General features: G+C 36.4%; 1 protein-coding gene across 1 annotated transcript in view; it reads right to left on the bottom strand.

Annotated features, from left to right (window-relative positions):
- Positions 1-24,512, bottom strand: part of PCDH15 (protocadherin related 15) — a 900,353-nt gene that overhangs the window by 346,784 nt on the left and 529,057 nt on the right. Inside the window, exons 6-7 of the mRNA XM_087824418.1 lie at positions 13,501-13,515; positions 12,919-12,984 (exon numbers count right to left, since the gene is read on the bottom strand). Of these exons, the coding sequence (XP_087680544.1) occupies positions 12,919-12,984; positions 13,501-13,515 (81 nt within the window). The remainder of the gene's footprint in view (positions 1-12,918; positions 12,985-13,500; positions 13,516-24,512) is intronic.

The following is a 24,512-nucleotide window of genomic DNA, read 5'->3' as shown; positions in this document are numbered from 1 at the left end:
ATGAAACTTTTTATGAGACAGTATTAATGCTTGGGATTTTTTAAATTCAAGCAATAAATCTCAAACTATAAAGAAAGCAAACTTATACCAGGTAATTTCTAAAACAGCGCTGCAATTCTGTAATAAATGATAATTTTCAGCCCTAAACTTTAAAAGTTGAGGGTTAATGCCTTTGAGTTTAGTTGAGTAACAGAGTAAAAACGCTCTTAAGATACTTTTCAATGGACTAAACTGTGAATTGATACTGGATTGCTTGCAAACGCTGGACTAGAAAAACAAGTTTTGCATGTGAGTAAATTGAATATAAAAAATATAGGCAATTATTAATTCATCAGTATTCTGAATCAATACTTTCCCAGGGTAGGAGAAATTTTTAAAAATGAATAAAGAAAGTACATAGAGAAATTCCTGCTTTTATTTTGATGACTGTGTATAGATGCCAGTACATAACATTTGGAAACAAATCAATATGTAGACATAAATTCAGTAATCCAAAACATGTTTTCTATTAACTGATATGTTTTTTAAAAAAAGCAGCAAAGCCATGGTTCTTTCCAAACAACCATAGGCTTTTTCTTATCAAGGACATAATTCTGATGCATGCCTTTAGGATCCCTTTAATAATTACATGGATGATAAACTGACTTTTCTCATGCATATATACAGAAATATACCAAATTGTTCCCTATGAAAGCATCTCAGGGTATTATTGGAAGCATTTTTGCACTTGCAAATTTCTTTAATTTTTTCACATTGTTTGAGAATCCCAAAGTGCTTTTGAGGTGAATCTTTTGCATTTTCATTTTATGCTTAAGTAAGAACAATAAAATACCATTATTCCTGCATAGTGTACAAATGCACACACATATATATCTTTGCCTTCCAGCCTGCTAGACTATTAGACTATTACATTTAGACTATTATGTATGTGAGTATACACACACACATATATGTATATATATGTATATATATGGTGTCCGAAAAAAGTTGTACACACACTTTGAATAATTATAAAGGCAGTGTTTATTAAGATACATTTCATTTTAAAAATTGAGCTATCAGCTGTTAAAGTGTGTATATATTTTTGGTGACGCCCTGTATATAGCCTTCTGGCCTGCATAGACTATTATAAACACATTTGCCTTCCAGCCTGTCATTCCCTGAGCATGGATTTATATTTACAGGCAAAACGAATTCTGTATATTTACAGGAGATGCTCCATGTTTCTCAACCACTATTAATATAAATAGAACTACATGACTTATACTAAACTCACAGAAAACATTTCTCTAACATATACCAAGAATATCCATGCCATTCCTGAATGACTGTGTCACAGAATAAAGAGGTACATCTTCTTAGAGCCTTAATTATAACTAATTGTCAGTTATTTGAAAATTAAAATTTATATTAAAGACAGGCATGGCATGAAGGACAATGCTAAATTCACGTTAATATTAAAAATACAATACAACACCTCAAAAAATTAATTTAAGCAGCATGCTTTTATAAAACTGAAGCCTAAAAGATAATATCTGAAGCCTTCTAAAAAAAGGCAGATATATCATCTTAAGAATGTTTAACAGTTTCCTATCAATATTTCATTTGCCTAAAATAATAAAGATGATATATGCAAAATAGGGATTTCCAATCAGAGAAATACATAAGGTTGGCAGCTTAATTAGGATTATGTGATTAGACAATAGTTCTCTCTTATTCAATTTCAAATTGCTGGTATTTAGTCTCCTCAAGTCAGCTATAATTTTAGTTGTTTTGCCTCGACTGAAAAAAAAAAAAAAAAAAAAGAAATGAGTAGAATACAGTGAAGAATTAAAAAGTATGGAGAAAAATGATATTTTGTGAGAATTGGGCATTTTGCAATGAATTGAAATGAAACCTAAATGATTACTTTTTTTCCAGGACTCAATAGACTTCAAAAAACAAATGGTATCAACTGACAAGAACCTATTCATTATGTAACATCATTTGAGAGACATCATGATTCATGGTTTCAAAAGAATATTCAGATAATAACTAATGAAACTTTTTTATTGAATTTACTGGGGTGACACTGGTTAATAAAATTATATAGGTTTCAGGTGACAAGTCTATAATTCATCATCTGTATGTTGCATTGTGTTCACCACCCCAGGTCAAGTCTCCTTCCATCACCATTTATTCCTCGTTTACCCTCTCCTACCTCCCCCACACCCCTTTCCCTCTGGCAATCACCATCCACTTTCATATCTGCTTCTCATCACAGGATGGGAATCTAAGCAGGGGCATTAACTGATCATTAGTAATACAAACATACTGTAGAAAGAAAAACTTTGTCTAGAACAGTGTTCGATGAAGCATATTCACTACAAAGATATATTAAACTATTTCTAAGGTTTGAGACAAACTTTCAAGGTTAGTATTTAAATTATTCACTTTGTTTTTAATTCATTTTATTTATTATTTATTTATTTATTTATTTATTTATTTATTTATTTATTTATATTGATTTTGAGAGAGAAACATCAATTTGTTGTTCCACTTATTTATGCATTCATTGGTTGGTTCTTGCATTTGCTCTGACCAGGGATCAAACCCATACCCTTGGCATATGGGTGCCATGCTCTAATCAAATGAGACACTCAGCCAGGTCCTTTAATTCATTTATAATCTTTAGTTTGGCTGCTGTCAATAAGATCCCTCACATCCCTAAAACAAACTTTTAAGAATAATAATTGAGCTTGGCCTGTGTGGCTGAGCGGTTGAGCATCGATCTGTGATCCAGGAGATTGTGGTTCAATTCCGGGTCAGGGCACATGCCTGGGCTTCGGGCTCGATCCCTGGTGGGGGGCGTGCAGGAGGCAGCCGATCAATGACTCTCTCTCATCATTGATCTCTCTTTCCCTCTCCCTCTCCCTTCTTCTCTATGAAATCAATAAAGACATATCAAAAGAAAAAAGTAATTGAGCCCTGGCTGGTCCTTCTCAGTGGTTAGAGCTTCTTCCCACCCACCAAAGGGTAGTGGGTTGGACTTTGGGTCAAGGGCAGGTACTGAGGTTGCAGGTTCCCTCTGGCCCTGTGGGTATGTGGGTGTGGGAGGCAACCAACCGGTGTGTCTCTTTCACATCCATGTCTGTCTCCCTGTCTCTCTTCCTCCCTTTCTCCTTCCCTCTTTTCCATTCTCTCTAAAACAATCAACAGAAAAAATATCCTCAGGTGAGAATTAACAACAACAACAAAGAATAGTAAATGAACCTAGAGCTTATTGATAAGATGCAGCCCACACACTAATAATGGCCATGCCCTGCCTATCCTAAGTATTAAGATAAATCCAAGCACATTAATCAATACTTTCACCAAAACATCTTTCTATAAAGATAACTATGTTATTAAACAAAGTGAATACATTTGCAAGGATTTCTCAGGAATCTGAATCCTATAGTATTGAATTTTCCATTTTTATTAATGATGTTCAGAAGACAATGTAATATAACAAAAAGATCACTGATTATAATTTGATAGCACCACATTATCAAACTCTCAGAAACTCAGTATTAATTTATGACTGAGAACAATCATATCCACACTGACCTTTGGACTGATTGCAGTAATCCTCTATTATGTGCTAAATGAGGCAGCGATACCACCAAGCCAAATTGCATGAGTTAATGTCTTTTCTGATTTTCTTTTTAGTGGAGCACATTTTTATCAAATGATAAAATGATCTGAGATTATAAACATACATATACACATACACAGTTGTCTATTCAAACTTTGAATTATGCAAACTAGGACACTGAGTGAGGGATGGGAAGGAGAATTATTCTTAGTGAATTATAGGTTGCTAGATGAAATCACTATCAACTGATTTGTTAGCAAATCAATTGAAAAAACCATTTCTGACTCACCTGCATATATTCATTCAGCATCCATCTTCTCTACCTCTTCAACCACATGTGTTATCACTCATTTTCTCCAGTCAACATTTTGCCATGTCTTAAACTTATCGACAATATTCATTCTTGGAGCCTTTAAATTTTTTTTTTCTTCTGTTGGTCATGCACATCGTCTAACTACAGGCATGGTCATATCTTTAGTCTTAATTTTGTACAGAATTCTGCTCACATATGATCCCCCTGAGACCTCTACCTGAAAGAGCACCGTTGCCTCCCCATTGCCCATCGCTCCATTTCCTTGCTGTTTCATCAACTTTCCCTCACTAGAGGTCCCGCCCCTGCCTCGGCCTCCAGGCGGGGAGCAGCTTTCCCTGTTTTCTTTGCTGATGCGACCTCAATGCTTAGAACAGGGCCTCACACAGTGTTAAGTGCCGGTAAGCACATCTTGAAGAAATGACTAAATAAATGATTAAATATTGATTAAATAACTGAGTGACTGATTGAAATAATAGCGCTCAGAACAATTACGTGGGTGTGTGACAGAGGTGTTTTCCAGGAAGGGAAGAGAGAATTGTAAGCAGATGGCGTCCTTTTACCACCACCGCAGCCGTTTCGTTGTAAAGCAGATGACAGAGACTGGGGAGGGTCATTTTCTTAGTCAGCCTCGACTGGTAGCTATTCCTTTCCTGCTTAAAACCACTTTGGCCCTACTCGGTTTGGCTCAGTGGTTAGAGCATCAGTCCAGGGACCAAAGGGCCCCGGGTTCGATTCCAGCCAAGGGTAAATACCTCAGTTGCAGGCTTGGTCCCAGTAGGGGCTCGAGTGGGAGGCAACTATTTGATGTGTCTCTCTCACATCTATGTTTCTCTCTCTCTTTCTCTCCCACTCTCTGAAAATATAAAATAAAACCTTAAAAACAAAAACATTTTGACAATCAACCCTCAAAATTCACACAAGCCTGACTATTCGAATCACTGTTTTGTAGATTTGTAAGTTTTCAAAAGCAAACAAACAAGGAGAAAAATATCAGCAAGAACAGGAAAAAAAAGATTACTTAATGCTATTTAAATGAAAAGAGTCTGGTTTTCCTAGGTGTACTGAGTTAGGGAGAGTTCTGTGTTAACCAGCCAGCACCTGAGAACCCAAAATTACTGTCTGGAAAAATACAGACTCTAGAGAACCAAGACGAGAACTACTACTAAAAAATCCTTGCTGCTGGGCACCAGGGGAGAGGCGTTTAGGCAAGTCAGCAAGAAAGCACCTTTAGCATATTATCCTATCTCCACGTTGTGTTTACAACCTGCTTGTATTTTAACCAAGCTGAGTGTACTTTAATGATGCATAGCTATGCCAATTCTCCAAACCTTCTATTACTGAGTGCAATTAAGAGATCCCCTTTTATTTCTTATAAGGAATAAGCATGTACTATTTGCTTAAACCGCACCACCTGATATGGACATAAATACATGCCAGCCTTCATGCACACTTCACAGTTTTAGGAAGTATCTGTAGATGAAGTACTTTCATATTTATTAATCCACATAGTGCAGTTATAAGCATATTTAATTGAATTGCATGAGCAATTCCATTTAGAAATATGTGGCATTTGACCATTTGTTTTGAAAACTGCTGTAGGAGTCATTCTAAGTTCAAGAAAGTTTCAAATCATCTGGGGATTACTGTTTTCATCCAGTAATTGCTAAGAACCTTTACACTGCTGATTATTCAAAAGTAACTCATTTCAGATTTCCAGTGTCCTAACAGAGAAGAGAACTCTTAGCCCTATAGCCTCTGCAAGAAAGATCTAGCAGTCAACATTCGATCATGAGGAACAAAAGATGTGATAGAACCACTCGTGCTAAGGGGCATCTGGGAGAGAAAGCCTTTGAGGGGGGCGGGGGGATGCTGGGATCTAAAGCCTCAGAGAGCATGCCCAGGAAGAACAGATGCAGACATTGCTTAGGAAAGGCTCTGGACAGAGAAAAACCCCAGGAGCTTCATTCTAAAACCAGTAATAGAACTTTGTTGCTTCTTCCATCCATAATTTCCTAAATAATTTCCATCAGGAACTTATTCCCCGACTAAAGTAAAAAAAAAAAATACACAACCTAAGTGTAAACAGTGTGTGGGCTATACAAAAAATGCTCAAAGCCAAAATCCCTCACTCCCTTCCAAAAAGTGCTTCCTATGAATGCTCTATCCCCCAGGTAGAAGAAGCTTTGTCTTTTAAATCATCCTAATTTGCTCTATCATGCCTCCTTGTTGCCTGAATTAGAAGTCAAAATACTGTGGCCTGTGGGCACATGAGGCACACAGATAAGTCTTTTAGGCTCATCAAAGGAATCAAAATTTAAATTAGAATGACTTATCTTTAATATACAGAATTTCCTAATATTCTGAGAAAAACTGTAGGATCTTTTCTACATGGATATGAGTAGATAGAACCTAAGAGGCCTTTCCACCTTCTACTATAGAGGCCCATTCTTACTGACCCCCCAAGGCCCCTGGCCCATATTCCCACAGTTTGTGCAAATGAAATTAATACCAGCTCCAATTATTTGCTTTAATAACTTATGATTTAGTTTTCCTCTCTATAGAAACATGGTTCATTAAAACAGCATCATTTAGGATGAAATGTGTGTGTTGGTGACGTCGTTTAATTCTATATAATTCAGATTTATTCCTATTAAACATAAGATTACACTATAGGATTTAAACAAAAAGAAAAGGTACAATTAGAATAGAATATCTTCTCTTAAATGTGTTTCTCATTTCTTCAGAAACTAGGGGATATTTTGCACAATTGAATCTTTTCATTATTGTTAATAACATTGGCATTCTGAAATTTAAAATGAGAGGTCACTAACTTTTAGAGTTTCTTTCCTCGTATAAAATGACTTAGCTTGCTGGCTTTTTTGGCTACTCTCTACTTTGTGAACTTCTCCTGCCCCTTGTTTTATGATCATTCCATTAGCTCCAGCAATCCCATTGCATATGGGGTGCTATTTAGTAAACAAATGAGAAAAGGAAGATTATCAATTAAATTTATGATTAAATGTCAATAAAATTCTAGAGAACTCGAGGAGATAAGCAACAGCCTATTTCGTTAATGCTTAGAAACTTTTTCTATTTAGTTATCATTTCAGACTTATATATTCAAAGGCTTGTAGCTGCTGACCTTTTAGAAAATGATTCTTCAGCACAAATGGAAAGAGGCAGAATGCATCCTTGCATACACAGCTTCAGCGGTAATGAGCAGAACCAGGTTCTTTTCTGCTACGAAAGCTGTCTTACAGTCACAATAATAAGAAGTTTAAAATATATGGAGAATGGACATGATTTTTCTTTTTTACATCAACTTAGGATCTAATATTGGCATGTATTTTGGATAGTATCATTTAACTCCCCCATAGGCTATGGAAGAATTCTTATTTCCTTGTCAATGTGTATACCTTTCACTGAAAATGACTCAGAATGACTTGATGATGACTGGACAAGGTAAACAATAGAATGACAAAGATTTTTGGAATGATTTCCACGATATGCAACATCCATAAACAACCTAGCCAGAAGGACGCTAATGTTTTATGAAAAGATTTAATATTTTGAATGTTAAAAATCCAGTTAAGATGTGATAAAACTATAGAACAAAAGGAATGTATTTTTCTTAATTTTTTAGGAAAACGAAACTACCATATTGAGCTAATGGTCATTTTCTTGATGTCAACACTGATGATCTGATATAATCCCATACAAAGTATTAGTTAAGGTTAATACTAAAATATTAAGACTAATATTAAAATAAGTTTTAATATTTTATTAGCTTGTACAGTCATCTATTAATTTACCTTACTCTTTATAGAACTTGTATTATTGTTAGAGTTGCTGTGTTCCATAAGTGTATAACTTACTGAATAAAATCATATTTTATTTTATTTGTCTTAAACTTGACTTTTAATTTATCTGTCTTAAATTTGACTTTTAATTCATCTGTATTTCAGATATATAATTATTCTTGGATTTGTTGATGAGAACTATCAAAGAAAGCAACAAATACTATTTACTCTAGCAATAAGACAATAATGTAGAATAGAGGCGAGACAAAATTGCTTACAGAAAGGAGACTGGATTTGAGGTGGTAAACACACAAAACAATATAGAGATGCTGTATTGTAGAATTGTATCCTGAAATCTTTATAATTTTATTAAGCAATGTATGCCAATAACTTCAATTTTAAAAAGAAAAAAAATTAAATAAAACCAAATACTTAAAAATATGTATCAGATCTTCTTCTCCATTTTATTTTTATGAGTAAAGTTCTGTACACTTTTTCAAAGCTTAGTATCTAAGGCTATATTTTGAATTTTATATTTAACTTAATACATAAATTACGTAGGACACACTTTGTTACTTTATGTTCCTTATTTGAAATAACCAAAATACTTATAGAACTGAGGGGGGGCGGGGGGTGAAATCCAGGAACATCTTAAACAGGTGTTCTAGTTTGGACACATTGAAACAAACAAGAGGCAAAGCCTAAGGCAGGCCCAGAGAAGAATTTCAGTCTTTAACAACATTCCTCTGAAACATTTACGTAGGCCCAGGACTCTAGCTATAGCAACTATTATTAAAACATTTTTCCGGCTACTATATATTCCTAGCCCCTTCAGCCTCTTGGTTGCACCCTCAACCTTTTCACGTTACCCCAGAGGAACACTGTCATCCGGGCTGCCTGATACGTGCCATCTTGGTGTCTCAGTTCCCTCTCTTCTCAACGTGTGATGCAGACACACATCTGGGTTTCTAGTCATCTACTCGGAGCTGTTCTATAGTCTATTCTACGTCTACTCTGAGTACAAGGCCCTTTTTACTAGCATTGTGTGCCACTCTACTGGGGACTCTTTGGAGGTCTGCAGAGCAGAGTTTGGCTAACTCCTTACTATAAATCTCAGAAATATGTAATTGGCAACTATAAAGAGCGAAAAATATCAAAATAAAAATTTAATCTTCTACTCTACCAAGCCCAGTGATTTTGACAATGGAAGGAAAAAGCTGTCAGGGAGCAACTTCTAAATGTCCCTTAACTGTTTCAAATGAAGAGCCAACTTCTACATACCTCCCCTCCCTCTCCTCGCTACACCCTTGAAGCAGAGAAACTCCAAGCAAGGAGTGACCAAACAAATTCATTGTCTCTTTATATGATGTCCTCTGCCTCCCTGGAAGCATGTAAGGGTATGCAATGCTCAACTCGATTTCCCCTCTGGCTCCTGAACTTGCCCTAACAAGGACAGGAAAACATTTTCATTGAATGAGCTGTGGCATCATTTGTTAGCTGCTGCTTTCAGATTGTGAAGACATTTGGCATCTTTCATTTCTCAAATTTGCTGTGAGCTCACAATATCTTTTTAACTTTACATCCATAAAAAACATTTAGGATGGGCCTTCTAATCTCTCACATAGATAGTGAGATTCTTTTCTTCTGACTCTGTCCATTTTTGTATAATCATAGTGTTATGTTCAAACCATAGCTTTAAAAATGTCTGGTTCCCTTGACTCAACACTGCCGATGTAATTATCCAGGTTTTGAGAACTGGTGTGAGATGGTCATTCCAAACCCTGTTGGAATGCCATTCCATAGTTGTAAAGTAGCCAGGACTCTGATTTGGCAGACACTCAGAGGCAGGCTTTAAATAGATTCTGTGTGACCGCTCCTGGTCTCTCTCCTTCTAGTAAGGACAATATCACAAGCAACTCAGAGTCCAGTGAAACAAGGACATATATTTCCAGAAAGATTATTTTAAGACTTCTTTTTTTTAAATTGATTTCAGAGAGAGGAAGGGAGAGGGAGAGAGAGAGAGAAACATCAATGATGAGAGAGTCATTGATGGGTTGCCTCCTGGACACCAACTACTGGGGATGGAGCACACAACTGGGGCATGTGCCCTGACCGGGAATCAAACAGTGACCTCCTGCTTCATAGGGCAATGCTCAACCACTGAGTCATGCTTGCTGGGCTAAGACTTCACTCTTTTTAGAGCAGTCTTAGGTTCACAACAAAATGAGAGAAATATAAAAAAGATTTCTCATACATCCCTTGCCCCCATACACATGTAGCCTCCCCCATTATCAACATTGCTCATTGGAATGGTACACTTTTTTTTACCAAGGTTGACCCTCATTTTATTAAACAAGATAACATGCTCTAAGTCTGTTTCTCTGTATATGTGCTCCACTCTAAATGTAATTATGCACTAACCATGTGCTTTCTGGTAGTTGTCAGGAACCAACATGTGCTTTTTGTGTGTTAAATTTCTGTCCTTACAACATAAACTTCCTTTCTGGTTGTTGTGATGAAAAGGAACTCCTGGTTGAGACCGAGGTTGATATACTGAATCTATCATCAATATGCTGCTGAAAAGTGACCAAGAAGGGGGAAAATCTAATAGCACCCAGGATGATGAAGACATTTATGAATCTTCACCTGCTAATTTTTAAATTATTTCAAATGTATACACATGTACATATGCATTTAGTGTACATATTCACAAAACGGCAGTATTTCCATCCCACTGAATATAAATGTTGAAAGGTGCAGATTCATGTGATGAATAATGAACATTCTACAAATCTACCTTAATGATTTCTATAAAGAAATTAAGTATGGCTTAAAAAAAATACTAAGTTATTTAAAAGCTATACTGTAGTAGAGGCTGTATTTAGCAATAGAGACTGTTTAGGAGCACACATCAGTAAAGTAAGCCAAAGGCAAGTAGACACACAATAAACTTACTAGTTTGGCTTAATCAAGGGTTTGCTATGCCTTACTTTCTAGAAGCCCTGGAACCTTTAAAAATCAGTGTGTATTATCCTGCTAGAATAGGACACCCACATATTTAATTATTACCATTTAACAATCAGGGGAAGGGAAATTAACAGATTTTAAGATCAGGACTAGCATTATGGCCTTATTGGGAAGTCCCTTAGATTGCCTAAAAATTATAAAAAAAAATTTCATGGATTGTTTCCTTTAGACTTTTAAGACTAGGACAATTACACATTACATTATAGTATCTGGCAGAGGTTCATCTGAGGACCATATTTTAAAAAAATAATGTAAAAGAAAAATGGAAAGTATTTAGTCTCTGGATTGGTTATGTATACTCTTTGTGATGACACTCAAATAACTTTGGCAGCATTCTGAATAACTGGCAATTTATTCAAAATATGCCAATTAAAGAGCACAACATTACTGCACTATATCGTCACATTCTTCTAAAACTAAAATATTGAGCTTTCACAATATGCCACCATACAGCAACATCTTTGCAATACGCTACAGCAACATCTCTGTAGAGTTACTAATCTCCTTTGAAAAGTGGAATAATCAACATGACAGGAGGTAAAATATCATCACGACTATGGCTATAATTATCTGGTTGGCAGAAAAAGCTCTGTATAGAATCACACATTAAAACAAAACTATTTAGTTAAGCTAAATGTTTTAGTTCAGCTCAGCTTATATGTTCAAGGAAATTGGAGGACAATATGTAAAGAAAATATAAATCGGCCTTTTGTCTTTTTACTTATTTATTTTTTGATATCTTGTTTAAAAAGCAAACTGTTTTCACTGTAGAATATTTAGAAAATACTGATTTATTCACAGAAAAATAGTTAACCATAAATAACACATAATTCTACATGTGAGGTAGAAAATTTTTCTGGTATAGTATTTTTATGTTTCCTTTTCTACAGACACATATAGGGTTTATTTCCAGTCATTTAAGTGAATCATAATGACTATTATTAACTTCATATGCTTTCATACTTAATAGGGATTGACTTTTTAAAAATAATTTAAAAACTAAATTTTTTGTGATTTCTTAATTATTGATAATAGATATTCAAATTAATTTAAACAGAGGCCAGCAAAGCTGCAGACATTATTTTTGGCCTATTTCAAAGGATGTGCCAAAAAAAAAAAAGTTTATGTCAACTCTTCAAAGGAGTAAAAGAAATGTTTCTAATGCTGCACAATAAACCCACAATAAAGTGAACAATGCAGGTTTTTCCAAATATATGTAGGTTGAATTCTATGAAAAGTGACATTTTTTTTTTATAATTGACAATTTTTTTAAAAAATATATAAATCTGGAAAACGCAATGCTTGGAGTAGACAAAAAGTACAGATCAAAGGAGGGGAATGGAAGGTCCATTATATAATTAATAGACCAAATAAGCCATAGAACACATCCCCACACTTAGAACAGTTTGAAGTAGAAACCAACACTAGAGAGAGATTATTTCACTCCTGCCTAATTGAGGAGAATCTTTAAATATTTGTACATTAAAGTTTAGAGATGCTAAAAGGGTGTTGTAGGGGGAAAATGTGCTAATGGTATCTACTTTTTGGTTCTGATAAGAAAAAATATTTTTTGAAGAATTTAATATGAATTAGGTACTAGTTATTCAATATTGCAGACAATCTGTGTGAAAATTTATACTTCTTTGTCTGCTCTAGACTTTTCTGTCAGTTTTTCTGTTCCCATGCACTTGCAGTTTTCTCACTCACCATTTCTAAATTCCCATGTCTAATAAACCGGATCCTAATCCTTCCCAGGTTCCAGCCAATTTAAATTAGAAATGCAAGGCTTATCTTGTGGCCCACTTTTTTTGGAGGTGTGTAATGTATTTCAGTTAGATGACTAGGTGATTGTATGCGTAGTAATCAACTCTACCTATTGACAAAAAATTTCAGCCAGTATCTGGATACATTCCTGGAACCGATCCCAAATCAAGTGCTTCCTTCATAATCAAAACTAAGCAACTATCTAGAGTTTCTCATAATATAATCCAAGTGAAGCATTACCAGGGAATGATGATATTTAAATCCTTATAGGGGAGAAATTAAAGGGAAGCTGTTTGTGAATTTGGGTTGAAGATTTTATTTAATACTTCCACACATAGCAAAGACGGCACAGAAATTCCTCTTAGATAAGTCACTTGTAAGACATAAAGCTCACTCACCATTTCGACTCTCTTCATCGATAGCAACTATGGTAGCTGGTGGTCCTCCCCTAGCTAGTTTGCAATCTAAAGAGAGAAAACAAGCAAAGGTAAGAAGTCACAACTGCAGGAGCACTCACCCTGAGATCAAATTCACTGAGATGCATAGTGACATTTAAAAAGAAAATTCCTGCAATCAAGCTAATATGCATCATTACTTTTAACAACTTTTTATTTAAAAAAAAATTTCATAACAACACAGATAGCTTTACCACAACATAACACAGTCACTTCGTAAACCATGAAGCTATTCAAGTCCTACTGAGAAAACCCAGCAGGGACCACGGGAGAGCAGAAGTCTTTCAGGACAGAGATGATGGGATGGTAATTTAACCCAAAGAAACAACATAAAGGGATGATTAACAAGGATAAGTTGTAATCAAAGCTCCACAACAGAAACAAACATAATTGGACTTTAATTGTGATAAAGAGTCTAATTAAAGGGAGGGAATAAAATTTTAACAACGTTCTAAGGAGAATAAAACAATGACAGACAAGCAATGCCCATGAGGTTGTTGGGAATTTTTATTTTTGTCATCTTACCCTCATATTGCCAGTCTGGAGTCAAAAGTATAGAGTCATCGAGGGAAGCAGATCAGAAAAAAATGAAAGAAAGAAAGGAAGAAAGAATATATGTATATATTTAGCAAGGATTTACAGATATACGTAGCATTATATAATAAAAGATACAGCACCAAATGATTTGTGGAAAAGAAATACGTAAAATCCTTGTAACAAATTTTGAAATTCTAATATAATATCAGCACATTAACTTGATAATATATGATCTTGAAAAGAATATAAAGTACATTTATATGTTTCCTAAAAAAGTAAATACAAATTATTAACAATCTATTATGCTATGTTGAACAAACCTTAAGAACAGTACCCGTCAATCACTGCTGACTAATTCATTATTTCAAACAATACTAATACCCTGCCAAGAATCTCATGTTAATGAACATATAAATAGTATCATGAGCTCTAATATCCATGGTAATTAAAATGTGAGGGTGTTGTTTGCAAAATGCCAGGTGTATACTTCTGAGACATAAAGTGCTCCCCTAGGAGGTGCATGGTGATCCTGATAGGGGTGTGTTAGGCAGTTAAATGTACTTGGTGCACTCCTGTGACTGCAGCAGAAATCAGATTTGCTTAAAGCCATCCAAGTATCTGGGAGAGGATTTCAAGGTTCATTATTTATTTTTTAATGAAAATTCTATCTATTATGCACATGGACATGAATAATAAAGCCTTTGGCAAGCACTGTTCTACACTGTAAAGTATGTGCTCTCTGGAATGAAGCTTAAAATCACAGAGATGTACAATTTTCATCTTTGTCAGTATTCAAGGAGTTTCAAGCCCCAACATTTTTAGATCTAAATTAAGTCATACTCCTCACACTCCTTCCTTCTCTTTCTAGCCCCCTTTCTATATAGCACAGCCGCTCACTATATGCCACTCTTACTCTTACAATGGTTTCCTTACCTGTCTTCTAGAATCTTTGTTTTCATCTTGTGTCCATTTATTCATTCCATGAGAATTATTTTCATGCACCCAAATCAAAGGTAAAATAATGGTACTTCTTGGCCCAAAAACATTATGTTCCACCATTCAAAGTTTTCTGAACTAAATGGTTAAAGATAACATTTCCAGGATGTTATGGCCTCCATATCCTTTAGAATTAAGCACTAAGCCCTCCTGTCACATCAGACCCCTTACTCTTGCTAGAAGGTATCTTGTATTTTTGGAGACATTTTGTTACCTAGATTAATTTCTGCTTTTACTTCTGCCTGGCAAATCTCTGCTTCTCTTGGTGAGACTGGATTTCACCTATACCATGGAAACTCACCCAAACCCTAATCAGAGTTTGTCTTTCCTCCCATGTTTTCATATTTTGTTTATTTAGTTTCTTATTCCTTTATGCACTCAAAAATTATTCATTCAGTCAAATTTGTAGATGAAGTACTATTGCAACTACTATGTGCTAAACATGGGAATCAAAATTAACAATTTCTTTTTTCAAGGACCTCAGGTAGGGAAGGTTAGAACATAGACACCAACAACCACACAGGTAAGTGTTGTATATATGGAGTCAGTTCTTCAATAAATTCACCAACAACACAAGTGATTATAAGAAAAAAGAGATAATGCATATGGGGAGTAGAAACAGGGTAAGAAGAAGGTAGAGGTGATTTGTGAAAGCAGAATAAAAAAAACCTGAGCAGTTCTTACTAGAAGCAAGTCTTAATTTCCAAACATCTGTTCCATTTGTATTTCAAAGAGAGGTAACTTTTCATGACTATTCCCTCTTATGAATATGGCCACTGCCTTAGATAAGGCCATCATGGCTACAGAGAGTAGACAAAAAGTGTGTATTTGTGTGTGAATATTGGTAGAGGTACAGATATATAACCAATAACTTTGGGGGGCAGGCAAGCTGAAAGAAAAAAAAGGAAGGAGGGAGTTGGATATAAATATTTAAAACTTTTTCCAGTTGGCTACTATTAAATTTATGGATAGATTTTCTTCATATAGCTAATCCAACTTAAACTCCCCATACCTCATCCATGCCTAACTCCTTTACCCTTTCCACTCTCATAGTTTACTCTTTAGCCATATCAAACTAAGGTTATGTTTTCTGTGCCATTTACTGAAACTTTTTTGTTGTTTTATTAATCCTCAATCGAGGATATTTTTCCATTGATTTTGTTTTTAGAGAGAGTGGAAGGGAGGGAAGGAGAGAGAAAGAGAAACATCCATGTGAGAGAGACACACTGATTGGTTGCTTCCCACACGCACCCCGACCAGGGCTGGGGATCTAGCCTGAAACCGAGGTATCTACCCTTGACCCAGATTGAAACCACAACCCTTCGGTCTAAGGCACTAACCGCTGAGCCAAACCGGCCAGGGCTGCTCAAGCACTTTCCCTCTTCTGATTTTCCTGGTTAACTTCAGGAACCTGGCAAGGCATCACCTCTCCTAGATCTTCCTTCTTCTCAGTCTGGATTAAAAGTCTCTTCGCTGTATTTCTGCAGTACACAGTGTGTTCCATTGGAAAACAGCGAATCTCACAACTCTGTTAGGCCAAGTCTGTGTCACATCTACCTTTGTAACCTCAAAACCTGGCAAGAGTTGGTCCTGAAAGAAAATTTGTTGAACTTTTGCTGAACTACGGTCTCCCAGCTACAAGCTCCCATGAACATCCTTCCATGAGAGCTGCTCAGAAGCCTGTTCTTATTAGGTCTTCACAGCAGAAACAGCCCAACAGTAAAGGCTCAGCTACATTTTTTCCCAATAAGATCACTTCAGATGACTTCCACTAAGTTTTATTGATCCAGCAGGTTCCAAATCCCCCCAATAAGATGTTTTCATGTATAACAAATACTCTATCTATTCTGGATCAAACCAAATAGAATTAACTTTTTAAGGCCCTCAACACTAATGAAGAGAGATTAGTCAGATACATAAAATTAACCTATTAATAACATTGTTCACAAGAGCCAAAGTGTTTGTTTTGAAATGATGCATTCATGAAAGTATAATTAGTTTTGAAATGCACATAAAAATAATAACAAGTATATTCAGAATTGTCTTGAAGAAAGTAATTATGGATGGAATAGCCAGGGACTATTATGTATGCAAAATATCCAAATGGGGATCAAAGTGAAGGCTAAAAAGCAATTTGGGGGCCTGAAGATCCTGTTCTCTAAGGACTATGGATAATCTGCCTCAGAAAAAAACAGGCTAGTTGATGACGCCTGTACCTTGGAAACTGATTTCCTTAATCTATTTAATTTCACCCTTGACTGTTTTGGTTCAATCACAAATTCATTATTTTCATGAGTCAAATTTCTAACTTCTCAGGTCTCTACCCGATTCCCACATCCAATTTGTTTTAAAGTGCAGGATATAATTACAAATACCTGGATGTTGAGTGTGATTTATTTCTTCAAATTTGTCATCGCCTAAAAATAAGCCATATATTTTTAAATAGTTTCATGCAACAGGTCAAAGCTAAAACCAAAAAGAAGTATTAGAAAGATGTATGTTTTTTCTGGAGTTCACTAAATTTCTTTCAGAGGATTAAAATGAATTTTGTCAGAAGTTCATAGATCTCCATTTCTTTAGGGTAAGTCATTGGATTTTGTTTGTTTCCTTTGGTTGTGTCATGTTTCATTGATTCTTCATGATCCTTGTGGCCTTGAATTGGTGCTCACACATTTGAGGAGGTAAGAATCTCTTCAAGTCTTTACATATTGGCTTTGGCAGGAATCCTTTCATCAGTCAGCCCATCTAGAGATTCTGGTTGAGTTGTCTGGTGGCACCTATGGACAGGCTTGTTGTTGAAGTCCTCAGAAAAAAACAGGCTAGTCGATGACGCCTGTACCTTGGAAATGGATTTCCTTAATCTACTTAATTCCACCCTTGACTGATTCAACAGCTCTGGTGTCTGGGCCAGCAGGAGGACAGGACTGGTGCTTGGGTACATGGGGACCAGACTGGTGGTTGGGCCTATAAGGGTGAGCTGAAGCCTGGTTCATTGGGATGGGCCTGAAACTTGAGCCTGCAATGATACCCTCAGATCTAGGTCTGTGTGAGAGGACCTGGATTCTGGCTCCACAGGGGCCAACCAGATGGTGGTTATCAGTAGGGTAGGCACAGCATCTGGGTCCACAGGGTTCAGTTTAGTACTGGGATATGCTGGGAACCAGGTTTCATGAGAGGTGGCCTGGGACCTGGGGCAGTGGGGGTAGGCCTTGTGCTAGGGTGAGCCTGCAACCTGGGGCTGTGGTGGCCAGCCTGAAGGTTGGTTTTGTGGAGGCCTGTGTGGTGCTAGAATGGGCTGGCGGCCTCTGGCCACAGGAGCCGGTCTGGTACACCGGTGGATTGAAAATTTCAGTCTGTGATAGTTGGCCTACTACTGGGCCTAGCCAGAAACCTGGGTTTGCAGGTGCCCATCTAGTGCCTGGGTTTGCAGGGCCCATTGGAAGTCTGGTGTCACAGTAGCTGCCCTGAGCAGCAATAACCAGCTGAAACTGGAATAAGCCAAGAGTCTGGGTTTGTAGGAGTCTTCTGCATGCCCTCCTGAAGCTGGGGCTCTGGGAGTCAGCGGGCACCAATGTGAGCCGGTAGCCTCACATGTTTTCCAGAGGTGACATACCTCAAAGTGAAGCAGGGGGACTATTCGAGGAAGCAGGAATAAGTATTTGGTTTCACCATCTGGCAGATAAAGTTTATTTAAATTTACACAGATAATGGGAAATTCAGCAACATTTTTCCATTGCCTTATTTTCTCAATCCCGTGGACAATGTTAGGTTTGAGGTTTTATTATCAAAGAGGAAAGTCTAAGAATGAAATGGGTAGGGAGATGGGACTGAGAATTATGGAAAAATAAGAACCTCAAAATAACAACAACAAAGCACACCTATTCCCTCCTTTTCCATTTGTCTCACCTTGCTTTCGCCGCGCTTCCTCACATAGAGTTCCACTTAGTGACATAATTGGCTTTGGATCCTACATGCAGAAGTCAATCTAGCAGAAAGCTGAACATGGAACTGCAAGCTCCAAGTGAACTAATGTGATTTCGTTATTTCACAGTGAATACGAAGTGTCACAGGGGTAATGTCTGCATGAGCCAACTATTTTTAAAATGATACCTTTTTATTTAAAAAATAATCCCTTCCTGCACTGTAAACCTTGCAGAGAGTGATACCAAAGCCACGTCAGGGTAGTGATATGATCTGACATACACTGGGCAGAGAGAAAACTTTGGTTGGCAAATGTGGCAGAAGGCGCTCTGGCTCCAGTTTGAAACATGTATATCCACAAATTAATTCTTTTAAGAAAAATGAGATGGGACTACAGTTTGGCCATTGCTATAAGAATAAAAACATTACTGATAAGTTTATGTTGTTTGGATTGCAAGTTTTCTTTCGAGTTCTTAAAAACTGAATCGAATAAAGCACTGAAGACGAGTATTTTACCACCCACGTACTTTAGAGATGACATTTTTGACAGCTTGCTATCCACATGTGCAGCATATGATGAAGAAAGCTTTATGTCCTGCAGTTTACCACTCACGGGTTCATTTATTGACAATCCTCTATACAGATGCCTGTGGTTTTGAAGTTCTGCTGCTATTTAAGAGAACTTCTCAAAGGTAGGACTCCATATTTTATTCCTTTGTATTTGCTCATATCACACATTTTGCCAACAATGAGCCCAAAAAACACTTTATAGTTATAACCACTTCCCTTGTTGTTGTCTAAGCTACAAGGGTGTGTTTTTCCATTTTATTTTATAACCAGCCTTCCATTCTCAGTATTCTATATCTAACGGCATACACACAGCAGTGTTCTCCGTAGTATTCAAAAAGAGAGCAATGCTACAAAGAGCAGAAAGCAATCATTTTCAGAATTTCTGTTACATTCAGAGTATTTTATTATAACTCTCTTCAAATTAGTTTAATATATGATGAACGTATTATTCTACTGTTACATTTCACTCCATAAACTCTGGTAACATTTCTATCATCAGGAGATCATTATTTTTTGGAAATTTTCAGTCATCTTAGTCAGTCGAGAACCAGCAAATAAGATAAACATAGCCCCCAAGACTCTAAATGTCTATACATTAAAGCTCATGAACTTGACACTTAGAGAAAGCCCTATACCTTCACTCAGAATCCAAACTCTGTTTCTTTTCTATCCTTTTGTAATAAAATTTATTTTCTTCTTCCCTAACACAAAATGGATTATAAAACATTAATAAAAGTAGGGGATGTGTGGGGAAAAAATAGATATGCCTAGAGAAAGGCACAATTTCAGTTTGAAAGCGAGGATAGAGAGAATAAGACTTGTTCATAGTAGATCAAGAACTCACAAAGCACAGTTGTTCGGAGCAAACAAAGTCCCCGTATATTAAAAGCTCCAGCACTGCTTTATGGCACAATACTATTTAATACTTATGTTAATGACCTTAACTAATCACCGTAATATTAAATTTATGCAAACTCTTTAAATAATGAAAAAGTATAAAATACATTTTAGAAAGATTTACATTCATGGGACTTATAATAAAAACAACTGCTAATTAAGATAGAGTGATATTTTTGTTCTGTCAGGTTGTTTAAAAATGTATTAAAAGAATAATAGCCGGAGTTGGTTGGAGAGAAAGGGAATATAAATTATTAGGTAATTTGGGTGGAGCTACACATTTGCCTTTTTAAAATGAAAGAAGGAAAGATTGAAAGTCACTTTGGCAAGAATTTTAAAAGAAAGTACCCTTGACAGGGAAATTTTATTTTGGAGAATATTCGAACATGGAAATAATCAGACAAGTATCCACTGCTGTGAAAAGTATATATAATGGTAAACCATTATACAATATTGTTAAATCATTATGATTTGAACATACTTCACAGACGTGGAAGAAACTGTAGATTAAGCCACCCACTCCAACTACTTCTCTAGCATGGTTTTTTGTACTGTAGAAGCTGGGATGCTTAAAACCACTCTTCTAGATTTTGCAGGAAAGCTTTGCCTTATAACTTGCCAACTAGAACACGCTCTCATGACTCTTGGAAGGAAAGGACTCCGTGAGCCAAAGGGCGCTCTGGTAAGCACAGCGCAAGAAGTGTGTGGTTCGTCGTGGGCAACTGGTGGGTAAATCAGCTGCAGGTCAGGGCAGCCCAGGAGCCATGGCGGGTGGGACACCATGAAGGGTGAAACTAGAAAGTTCAGAGTTTCAGGCAGGTATTTCTCCGGCTCTCTTCCTCTTGCCTCTGTGGGGTTGTAGCTTAGTTTTCTGATCCTCCTAAATCACCTAGTTCAAATTAATAAATCCATTCCAGATAAAAGAACTGATTCTATTTGGATGATATTGTTCTTACTATATAATCTGAAAATTTGAAATAAACCACCCAAAAATATATTCATAGTGTTGAAGAAATTCTGATGTTATGAGAAACAATCTGAAAAGTTTAAAAAAAAAAATAATGAGTTGATAGGAAATTTTAGGAATAAGCTCTCTAACACCTTTAAGAAATAGGTAGGAGTAGATCTTAAAAGAGGTGGGACCTTAAATCTCTCCATACTTTTTGTGAAGAGACCTAAACCAAAATTAAGGAATGTAATACACACACAAAAACAAACAAACAAAATCCCCCGGCTCCGTGGAACTGGAGATGGCTGCAGTGACAGACAGAAACTCCAGGTCCTTATTGAACATTTGAAAAGACTTGGACGAAACAGAGGCATTTGATTCAGAATCAATGAAGAAAACAACTAGATAAACAGATATTTCTACCCAATCCATCAAGCAGCAGAGGGGGAAGCTCCTAAACAAAGATATATGTAGATACCGTGAAGCAAAAACAACCCTGAAAAAACACTCATTTTGTACTACACATAAAAATCAAGGAAAACAATATATGGATGTGATCGGGGAAGTTGGTGCTGATCTGAGGGGTAATTACGCGCCTATTTTCTATTTTATCTTCAAAGTCATAAGAACAGCGTTCTCTAAATAGTAACAGTTTTGAAGTGTTTGATTGAGTCAGGGACAGTAATATAACCCGCAAACCCTGCCCCAGGCATACAACCTCCCCCTCACTCAATGACCTTAAGAGATGGCCATCAGCAAAATTCCACAGACACGCCCCGTGTCAGTCTACACCTTTTATGCCCAGGCCTTTAACATAACTTCCTCGTTAGGACAGCACACCTACTCATTGAATGAATTAGAATTTATCGTGTAAATAGATTTATCAATTTAAATACTCTCCAGATGACCTTTCTGTTGAGATTCCTCAAGATCACCTATTCATAGCCACGTTATACACAATTTGGACAATAGCTTACCAGTAAGACTTGTGCCTAAATCAGGCCCAAATTGAATGTCTCCAGAAGGTTTCAACTATTTGGGAGTAAACAAATAGACAAACAAACAAAAAACAAAAACACAAACTACTGATATTGGCAGAATAATTAAAGAACCAATCACATTCTTATTGACCCATCTAACTCTTATCTATATTTGCATCATAAAAGAAAAAGCTGAAGGAAAGACAAAAGCCAACAGCTAAAAATCTGAGAAATAATTAAATGTACTTAACAGCAGTCTTTGCCACAATCCTCCCACTCAAGAAATCAAATTTGTTTAGAACCTTGGGGCCCTGAATAAAATATTCACTCGCTTCTCTGTGGTCAACAAACCCCGATATTATTTTGATTTTCATGCCACCTCAGGTTATATATTTTATCATTCTAAATCCACATTCTGTTTCCCAATTGTTGCTCTTAGATCAATACAGCAAATACTTGTTAGTCTTCTAGAGAAATCAATATACCTGGAGATTTTCTCCAGGTACACTGGTGCACCCTTCTACTGTTTTATAAGTTTTCAACCAGAATCTGAAGGACACTGAATCCCTCTGTAAATCTGCCCTTATCCAACATGCAGGCCAACATTGGCTACATTCTAACAATAGAGTGAGCTTTGAGACTGACTCCAACTACTTAATAGCTCAGAGAACATATTAAAGTTTCCAAAGAAGAATTACAATTTTATCCAAATAAAATGTACTGTCTAGGAAATAATTTATCCTAGAGGAATAAATACATCAGTTTTGAGATATTTCAAACCATTTAAAACTTCCCCAGGATCGTTGAGAAAATATTTTTTTCTTAAAGAGGCTTTTTGGATCTCATAGGTGATTGCATACAATGTGTTCCCAACATTTCTGAAATTGTCGCATCTATAATATTTAACTTAGTATTTAGTAACTGAATTTCTTCCCTGGATTTCTAACATGATGTGTGTGTGTGTGTGTGTGTTTGCATGTGTGGGCATGTCTCTGTGTGCATGCATGAGCATGTGTGCGCACACCCGTGATTTAAAATTAGCTCTTTGGCCTAATTATCTTGAATCTTTTTAGCAATTTGTACATCAGCAGTCTGGTCAAGCCACTGGTCTGAGGCTTAACCATATCAGAATATGTAAAGACTAGTGTTTCCTGCAGCCTTTCCTTAGCCTTTTGTCTAGGGGCAACAATGTCCGCAAACATTCTGATAGAGACTTATCCTGGCTGGATTCCTTTTGCTGTGCAGTACTTGGTTATATTTTTGTTGTTTGTTTGTTTGTTTTTAGTGAAAATGTACACTTCTTAGCATGCAGACTTACCTCCCATAAACTTTTACAAAGCTTTCCCTTTCTAGCCACCCCTGCAATATTGAAGATCATATGGCTTTATTTTCCATTAAGGGGAATTTCACGAGAGTTTGCCCCAAAACTGACTTTGCCTTGTATGTCAGGGATAAAGTCACAGACCTTCCCATACTAACCCGAACTTGTCAATTAGCAAGTGCTAAAAGAGTGTACAGGTACACTTTTTTCCACATTGGATTCCAAAATTAATGGTCCATGATTTTGGAATCCAATGGGAATAAGGGAGTTTTTGATTTCAGCAGAAACCTCAACTAAAAGTGATCAACAACTTAATGAATTTCTTAAGGAGGTGGGTGTTGAAAAGGTAGAACCTCATACAAAAAAAATGTATATATAATTCTGAGTAGTTTTCTTCTGTCTTTAAACCTTGCTATGGTTCAGACATTGTTAGGCAGCACTGGACAATGTCATCGAGGCCATAAAATTAATCATCTGATAATTTCACAATATTGGGCAGGTGATACTTCAAGACAGAAGCCATGCCATAAATAATGAGTTTCTAAGGATAGAACGTGAAGAATTTTAGGAGGAGAATGTTTTGCTCATACCCCTACAAATTTTTCTGGCATCTTTTATGTTACTAAAATAGAGGATATAAAAATAATAATAATAAAATGAGGCAATTTGGGTAACATCTCCACATCTCATTTTAATTTGGCTACCCTTGGCTCCTGGCTTAGCAATGTAAAATACTCTGGTCATAATCATCCTGCTGGGCTCTGTGTAACTACTGTGCCATAAAAGATTCAACAAATAATCCTCCAGCCAAAGAAAATAAAAATCTGATGTATATGATAATTGAAATGTTTCCCACCAGGAAACTGATATTCAATCATAATCCTTCAAACAGTGGTTTGGATCTCAATGGATCATTTATCCAGATGGTATGTGTTTATGCTCCAGCTTAGGGTGGACCTGAAGAGAAGTCTGAGAAATAACAGACAATCTATGTTAGCATAACTTTTGTTTATTTTGTTTTGGAAATTCTTTTCCATGGGAAAGATAAGGCAATGATCTAATAAATTACTGTTTGCTCCAGGAAATTCCTATAGGTCCATTTTTGGAGACAACACTGTGCTCATCTAAATAAATCACTTAAGTATCAAAGAGCACTTTACTTATCAAGGCCCTCACCTTACTGTGCCCACCAATCTCCAACTACTATATCATGAACTTAGTCCAATCTAAGTTAGCTCTCTGCTTCAATTGGCCAAGCTTAAATCACTTTAGCCCAAATGCACAAAGTCCATAAATATCTCACTTCTGACGTCCCTTTTCTGAGACGTTGTTAACCTTTAGTCAGTGCAGTGTTTATATCTACAGC

Source organism: Miniopterus natalensis, chromosome 14, assembly GCF_054644295.1.
Source record: "Miniopterus natalensis isolate mMinNat1 chromosome 14, mMinNat1.hap1, whole genome shotgun sequence".
NCBI lineage: Eukaryota > Metazoa > Chordata > Mammalia > Chiroptera > Miniopteridae > Miniopterus > Miniopterus natalensis.
Note: the sequence above shows the minus strand (reverse complement) of the source record. Positions and strands in the feature narration are given on the sequence as shown.